We start from the raw sequence: 9106 nt of genomic DNA on the forward strand, positions 1-9106 counted from the left end.
TTTTCGTATTATGTCTAGAGTAAGAAAAACTGTTATCAGTCAGTGCCACCTGTGTAAAGATTCTGGCTTTTGCCAAACTGGGAACACTTGCTACTCTGCAGTTTTGTAAGGAACAGATGGAAGGGAAGGAAATTTTCTTAGCTGGATATTTAAGGATGTCCTGCCAAGAACCTTTAGTCCACATGATTAGCTCAGCGGTGTGATCGTACGTGTTCGATTTCTCATTCTCATATTGAGAGGTCTGAACTTCTTTGCCTTCTTTCTTGTATTATTTAACCAAATGCTTTATTATAGAGCTGTTAGCATTTTTGACAACACTTTTAATTTATTCATTGTTAGAATCTTAATTCAGAACGTTTGCACATATGGAATTTAACAAATTGAATATGTAAGCTAAAGACGAAATGCAGAAAAGCATTATATATCTTATAATTATATAAAGATATGTTTATATAAATATTTTCCCTAACTTAGGGGAATATATATATATATATATATATATATATATATATACATATAAAAAAAAAGGGAAGAGTTGTCATATGTTTGTACTTTATAATTATTATGTAATGAATGCTGAAGTTCAGCATTATTCACGTCAGTCTATGGGTTGTTGGCACTGTGCTAAAATGGCTCACAATTGCCTACAATGCATCTTTTGGCAGTCTTTAAAAATAAAATGCAGACCTCCTCCACGGCACACTTGAGCGCGACAAGAACAGCTACAAATAAGTGACAAAACTGCAAACTACATCTAAAATGTTATTACACGACTCCAGTCATGGTAATGTCTGTCGTTCCCTCCTTAGAGAGTCACCTAATTAGAAACAAAAGACTCTTGAGCATTGACTGACGTATTTGGGTCCCGGCTATATAATTTAGCACAGGCTTCTGTTAACGAGCTCAGAGCCACAGTGAACTCACAGCTTCCACACTGGGAACTTGAAATCGCTCCATGCAAGGGATTTCACGCAATCCAGGTGGTTAGTTTGTTTGTGTTTTCTCGTTACATTCACCCATACACTACGACACTGTTCTGCTGGTTGACATGAAATTATACTGTAAATCCAGCCCTTCATGCTGTAAATCATTGTGGAGGTGACTGATTTAGTTTAGCTTTTTATCCACATTTTTCTTTTTTTATAAGAAACGCATGCTTTCAATTATGGATTTCCCAGTAACTGAAATGTACACTCGGCCGGTAGTGTCATTTGAGACTCACCGTTTGGTTTACAGCATCAACACTAGAGCGTCACCATAATCTGACAATCAGTGGAAGACTGGTGCGCTGCTCATTCTGAAAAACCATCACATCTTAATCTGTATTTATGTCTCCAGTTATAGTTTTGCTGCTACTTGGACTGTAGGGTCTGAGTGAAATGCTGACAAGGGCTTGAATTAATATTGCAATTTTACTACAAAGTGATCTACACCATCTCGTTTTTTTCTTACATGAAGAGTGTGCAAATAGATTTTCTAACAAGTTGTTGCATTTATTTTGAAAAGTGCAGGTGTAACTGCACAAATGGACACATTCCTTAACTTAAAATGGGACGAATGGGTTTTTTTTTTCAAGGAAATGGAATGGCCCCTCTGTTTTCTGAATTTAGCAATAAATAAAAACTGAACATGCTGACTCGCCATCTGAGTTACATTGTAGAGATCCAACAATCCTGGTCTTGTGTTACGATGTCAACCTGCCTTGTACCTCTTGCTGCCTAAGACATTGAAACGGGACACTTGCCTGTGGTGCGTTCAGACCCTAATTCGAGCAGGCATGGGGTTGCGATAACTGAAAAACTAAAGATTGTTGGGATGTAAAATGCAAAAAGAATCAAAATTGAACAAACAACAAAAATAAATGACAATTTGAGGATATGTATCAGTGCTTTTGTCTTATTTTTCCAGTTCAAATGACAGTGGGATATGCAATAGTGCGTATAATAGCAAAGGGGTCTTGTGAGGTTCTTGGCAAAACGTTAATCTGAGATTACAGCACATTTAAACAAAAACGTACAAATGTAATTTCATATTAGGGCACATCAGGTACTATACTGAAACCTCTTGACCCCTTTGACAAGTGCATTTTACTTGCACTGTATTTTGTAATACAGAGAATTTTGCAATGTAAATGAATATGTATCGCTGTACAATGCTTGTTCAGTGTTATTTATGAAATAAAAAATTGTTGAAAAATTACACAAGCATCTTTTGCTGTCCTCTCTAGTCTACATAAATACCCCAGTGTTTCTGCATTTAATTCAGTGTAGGAGACACGTCTTAGAACGAGCTGTTAACAGAAGATGGTTTGTTTGCTGATCATTAAATTTAGTTACAGATTGACTGCTATATTGTCTGCTTACGTAATTATTTAAGATTACTTTCCTCACATGGTTGCAGTTTCAGTATCTGTTATCTTGGAGTTGCAGTGACATGGTACAAACTGCACCGTTATCTAACCTAAAGCGTGCAATCTCAACTGTGAAAAGAAGGGGAAGATCCAACCCAGTCTCACAGATTTCTTACAAGGTAGCAATTTCATATGAAATTGTACAGTGTTAAACTGTAGGATTTTTTTTTTTTTTTAGGAAATAAGTAACTATGAAGGTCCACCATTTACCCCAACCAAATATGTAAAAAAATATACGAAAATGCCATCTCGTAAATTTTGCATTCATTTAATGAATCATTTTTACAATGTGAATCAAATGAAAACATACCATTTAAAAAAGAAAAAGCATAACGGAACAAAAATATACTATTTTTAGAAAATAATCACAAAGGTCCACCCCTAAACAAAACCAACCTGATATCATGAGAAAACTATTTGTTAACTATTTTATGAAGTGAACATTTCATATGAATTTGTACTTTGTGATATATATGCAAACATTTTTCAAATTCTTTTAACAAAAAGCATGTAGGTTGTTCCCTAACTCCACCTAACCAACGCGATCTCGTGAGAAAGTAACTATTACATAACATTACATAACTACTTTACAAGGTGACAATTTTGAATTAATTTTGTACAATGTAAATCAATTTATTTGTTTATTGTATTTGTATTTGGCAAATTTATATGCATTTGTACAATGTGAATTGTATGAAGATTTAAAATGTAAAAAAGGCATGAAGGTCCACCCCTAACCCAACCCCCTAAATATAACCAACCCAATTACGAGTTGGCAAATTTCGTAGGAAATTTTATGATGTGAACCGTATGAAAACGTGTGTTTAAAGGGATAGTTCACCCAAAAATGAAAATCCACCTTCATGTTGTTCCAAACCCCATAAGACCTTTGTTCATCTTCAGAACACAAATTAAGATATTTTTATGAACTCCGAGAGCTTTCTAAACCTGCATAGACAGCAACACAACTGACACGTTCAAAGCCCAGAAAGTTAGTAAGGACATTGTTAAAATAGTCCATGTGACATCACTGGTTCAACCGTAATTTTATGAAGCTACGAGAATATTTTTGTGCACAAAGAAAACAAAAAAATAACTTCCTTCAACAATTTCTTCTCTTCCGTGTCAGGTTCTACGTCAGAACGCTGGTTCCTTCCTCAGCAGCACCACATGCATGTGTCGCACAAGTCCGACACGGAAGAGAAAAATATGTTTAAATAAAGTCGTTATTTTTGTTTTGTTTTTTGCACACAAAAAGTATTCTCATAGCTTCACAAAATTACGGTTGAACCACTGATGTGATATGGACTATTTTGACGATGTCCTTACTACCTTTCTGGGCCTTGAATGTGTCAGTTGTGTTGCTGTCTGTGCAGGGTCATCTTAATTTGTATAATTAATGACAAAATTTTAATTTGGGTAAACAATCCTTTTAAACACAAACAACAACAACAAAAAAACTGTAAGCGTGAAGGTCCACCCCTAAACATAAACAACCCCAATCTCATGGGAAAGTATATTTTACCAGGTGCCAATTTCATGACTTTATATAATGTGAATGGTATAAAACGTAATCTTTTTTAGGAAAAAAAAGTAACCATGAGGGTCCATCCAAAACATAAATCAAGAAAATAATAATAAATTCACATAATATCCACCAATTCACCAAAGCGTAAAATAGTTATGAATTGCCTTGAGACTGTGTTGGAAGATCCCTGCTGGAGCCGTTCCATGACTGTAACCTTGTGTCCCTGATAAGGGAAAACCCTCCTGGAACGTGCTGACCAAACAAACACATCACGTTCTTGTCATTATGTTACCATTGATTGCATATTCGGTCTGGTATATTGGCATTGCTGTCTTTAACGTTTGGAGTAGGACTGATCTGAAAGTCCCACTATTCCCCCTTCCCTGAAATAACGTGCTCCTGGCCATGTGTCAAAACAATTCAATGTGCTGCAGTGATGCCTATTGAGGGGAAGAGCATTGCGAAGTACTACCATGTCTTGATGAGGACAACGAGAGCCTCTAACAACCTCTTAACTGTCTAATGTCAGCTACAAGTATAAGGATATTCAAACAAACCTATCACAGGACTGGCCCTTTAAGTGACAGTGGATGTTATCCTGGAGAGAGGGGCAAGGAGAGTGTGTTTGTGCTGCGAGCAGACCTCTATGAGCCAGTCATACAGACCCCGAGGGCAGATCTGTGGCAGTCTGACCTGCTTTAGATGTAGCATTTACTCATCTGACCAAGCAAAAGGTTTATTAGCCTTGGCAGTGGGGTGTCTTTCAAGGTTGTCTGGAGTCACGTGTCCACCCTGCTTAAGACAGCTGCTGCCTTGACACTCATATCCTTTCAGCTAATTTAGGACAGTTAAGAGGAGACCTCACCACTTATTTCTCTCAATCTACAACAGGAATAAGTAGCACATTTATCTAAACATTATTTCAGAGATAGCTTCAGTGAGCTCAGGCAATGATAAACACACTCAGTCTACTAACAATTTCCAAAGTCCACTTTTTTTTTTTAATTCCCACCACAGTGTTATTTCAGTGCACCCCATCTCAATGTATTGTTTTTGAAAGCATTCTGAGATGGAAATAATAGTTTAGGAAATTATGTTTTTGGAATAAAATGGCACTCATTTGTCTTGCTTAGGCATAGCTATAATTTTATGTATTCAAAATGCACTTTTTTCACAAAATTACAGCTTGATTGGTAATGATGCACAGTAGCAATATTCTATTTGCAACTGATTTTTATTTCATTTTTTTGTAGCACATGTCATATTTCATCTCAACCTTTTGACATTGTGGTAAGTGAACTAACTTGTGAAAAAAAGCTTTATTCAGAGCTGCAAAAATGTTCAGTGTGATGGAAATCCTGGCACAACTAAGAGAGTGAAGGTCACTCAGTCCGAAGTTTTCGCGTGCGTTTTTCCGTTTTCTCCATCCTTTCCTATCAAAATGCATGCTACGGATGCGAAAATGCAGAAAATCGAACCTGATCCGAATTTTTTTTTGAGGGACGAAAGTTTCGGAGGTAGTGTGCAAATGTGATTGACACAACGTGGTTGTATTTAATTTTGAATATCTTTTTATACAGCATTTTAATTTCACAGAGCACACACACTGTGTGTGTAGTTTCTAAAAGTAATAGTACACCGTGCCTCTGTTTATATAAAGGGCCATGTTTGAGAAATACTGACCACTTGTGGTATAATATAGGACACACAACCCACAGTTACCACAATAATCAAGATCACATTTATTTAAATAAAATAATTTAAATTCAGTCAACGCGTTCACATTTTAAAAAATAAATTATATGAGAGAGCAGAGATGGACTGAAATCATGGTTTGAAGTAAAAGATTTTGTATGACTAATATATGGAAAACTGGAATAAGTAATCCATTCTAATCAAACCCTTCAATAAGATCTCTTTCTGCAGTATTTTATATCAAGCTATGCATCCTATTATTATCTGTATGTGTTTGTTTCTTACACTGATCTGTAGTCTGGATTTGTAGGCACTCTTCACATTCTTTATTTTAGTACAAACACTCTTTAAAACCATCTTCTATATAGTCCTTGAGGATTTAGCAATCATGTTTTGAAAGTGCAGTAAATTCCCCAGTGATCACTGGTGTAACGGCCACAGTCCAGTTTCTCCATACCGACCAAGGCCATGTGGCCAGGAGTGACTCTTGGGCCAGTTTTAGCAGATCTAAGGAATATGCGGTCGAAGCGACATCTGCTGATGTAAGGCAAAGTCTTATTGCTGTTTGCTTTGGTATCCCAGGTGTATCGGCAGTGTTCCTGTTTGCCCAGCTGTTCCCAAACATCACACACACCTGGAGGCAAACCTCCCACATTTACCACCTACAAGACAGAAACAATCTTCAGAAATGCTGCATTGCACTAGTGACTTTCACTGCGCTCTCACTCCTCCGTCGTATTTGGAGCCATTGTGATTGTTAGCACAAGCTTTTTCTATTATTCATCAGTCAAACTCAACATCAAACTAAAAAATGGGTTCATTTTAACATGTATTATGAACACAATACACAATTCCACACACAAGAATGGACAATTTTGTTTCAATAATGCAAATTCAAACTCTTTGTGTACCAAAAGTTGGGAATCACTCATCTAGTCAACTGTGGTGAATTTTAAAGACTTTTAATTTACCTCAGAGTCTCTGAGATTGGTGTCCCCGGCAAAAATGACAGTAGCATCTTCTGGTGCTTCCTTCAGCTTTTGAAATACGATCCGCAGTTGTTTCATTCTCTCCTCTGATTGGTTCTTACAGCTTTCTAAATGTGATGTCATCAAGTATAGCTTCTGGCCTGAGAAAGTCACCTTAAGATACAACAGTCAAAATTTTTTATAAACGATGCAAATGAATTACGAGACACACATAACCTAGAAAAGTAAATATTAATGTATACATCCACTACTATTTAAACGTTTGCAGTCGGAAAGATTTTTTCAAAAAGAAATTAATACTTTTTAGTCAGCAAGAATGCATTAAATTAATCAAAAGTGACAGTAAAGACATTTATAATGTTACAAGCAATTTCTATTTCAAATAAATGTTGCTCTTTTGAATTTTCTATTCATCATTATATACCAGTTTTCACAAAAATATTCTGCACTTTAGCAGAAAATACGCACATTAGAATGATTTCTGAAGGATCATGTGACACTGAAAACTGGAGTAATGATGCTGAAAATTCAGCTTTGCATCACAGGAGTAAATTACATTAATATTTATTAAATAGAAAACGGTTACTTTAAATTGTAATTGCATTTCACAACATTACTGTGTAACATTCACAGTACATACATTGAAAAAATCCAAACTTTTGAATGTAGTGCATTTCTGATTCCATTAAGAAATAGACATGTGCCAGTCATTATACCTCAATACAATCTTTGGATAATGCTTACAAACCACAAACTCACCTGAGCAACTAATAGATTTCTCAACATTTGTGTTGTAGGATAACAGATGATCTCACTTTCCAGAAGTTTTACTCTTGATTTCTTCAACATTATTCCTGTGAAGTATCCATCGTCGCTTCCTTAAATAACACAGAACTTCATTAATCAGTAAATAACTAATAATTAACTTTACTGAGCACTGAGCTCATTCACTTACCTTCAACAAACAGGTAGCTGACAGCACGTTTCTTAAGATACTGAATATAAGACGGAATCAGTTCCTGAAGAAAAACCACATCTGGTGTATATCTACAAAAGAACAATGGATAAAAGAAAATGAAAAGTTACGAGCAAAACAAAACAATAATAACCAAAACAACCTTAGTGTCAAATAAAACTCAAAATAGAGAATATCAGGGGTCTCTAACCAACTCACAGAGCTAGATACGAACACAAGCCCCTGGCACGCTCTGCAAGACTTAATGTGTCCAAACCATCCACGTTCCAGCTGATGACAGAGAGATTGCTGTCCTCCGCATTAGATTCAGTTACAACACTTCCAGCCGGACTTTCTTGGGGATTCACGCTGCTGGAGCAGGTGGGCTCCTCTGCTGTTAGGTCAATGCTGCACAACAAACAATTTGAAAAAAGATTTCAAATAGTATTAGTGCAGATATAGAGTATAATATGCTTTTACTTTATAATAAATAGAGGAGAAAACATTACCAATCCATCTGGCCTGTCTTAAATTTCTTCTTTGCTCCTGAGGTATCAGCACTGTCAGAAGAATTCACCTCCTTTCTCTTATTCCCAGACACATCTTTAGTTTCCTCTGCATCTTCAACATCAAAGACTGAATCCATATGAGCCTCGAAGAAAGAGTTCAATGCTCTCTGGCAGAAATAATAATAGACAGACATAATAATATAAGAACATCAGTAGTTGTAAACAAGGACAACGAAACATGCAATTCTCAGTATTTTTTTTATTTTTTTATAGAAACTTGTTTAGTCCCTTTGGTATTAGTACCATACCTCCATATCCCAGTCATTTTCTGCTAGATAACACTGCGCCACAGCGCTATCCGACCCAGAGATGGAGGCAAACTGATCACAAAGACTCGTCCTCGTTTCCTCTAGAGCAGACATTTGTTGATCGGTGTGATTACCTGACATTACAGTGTTGGACATGTTCGCAGTTCAATATAACGGCGGGACATGGACGCGTACAGCTACAAAAACATTCCGGAGAAAATATTAATATTCACGCTGGACATAATTTATTTACACTATACTATAAATCACTCCCTCAAAGTATTATTACCCTTTTCACATTAAACGTTGCAACCACAGAGTCCCGACCCGAAGAACTATTATTGTTCAAATAGAGGTTTTTCGGAAGCATTTAAGTGTAGTACTGAAAGAGTCGGTTCTTTCGAACAGTTTGATTCAAAAGTGAAACGATTCAGTTAGTGCTCTAAAACCCTATGGTTTCACAATCAAGGCTTATACCTAGTCTAGACTAAAACGCAAGTCTGAGCTGTTTCAACTGAAATAAATTTGTCCTAATTGAACTATAGCCTAATCCTGGTTTAGTGAATAATTCGGGCCTATATGCACGAAAAATATATTAATTAAAGTCTAGGAACGTGTGTGCCAATTCGGTTTACGAATAAAATACAAATTCAATACAAATACAAATAAATAAATATATATATCAATATATATATATATATATATATATATA

General features: G+C 36.0%; 1 protein-coding gene across 1 annotated transcript; it reads right to left on the bottom strand.

Annotated features, from left to right (window-relative positions):
• Positions 1-5161: 5161 nt before the first annotated feature.
• Positions 5162-8800, bottom strand: LOC306847044 (tyrosyl-DNA phosphodiesterase 2-like). The gene is made up of 8 exons (XM_079380783.1): positions 8684-8800; positions 8395-8591; positions 8087-8253; positions 7797-7985; positions 7578-7669; positions 7382-7500; positions 6605-6775; positions 5162-6295 (listed from the first exon to the last, which is right to left on the bottom strand). The coding sequence occupies exons 2-8, from the start codon at positions 8548-8550 to the stop codon at positions 6020-6022; spliced, it is 1170 nt and encodes a 389-aa protein (XP_079236909.1). The 5' UTR covers positions 8551-8591; positions 8684-8800; the 3' UTR covers positions 5162-6019.
• Positions 8801-9106: the final 306 nt, after the last annotated feature.

Source organism: Barbus barbus, assembly GCF_936440315.1.
Source record: "Barbus barbus genome assembly, chromosome: 27".
NCBI lineage: Eukaryota > Metazoa > Chordata > Actinopteri > Cypriniformes > Cyprinidae > Barbus > Barbus barbus.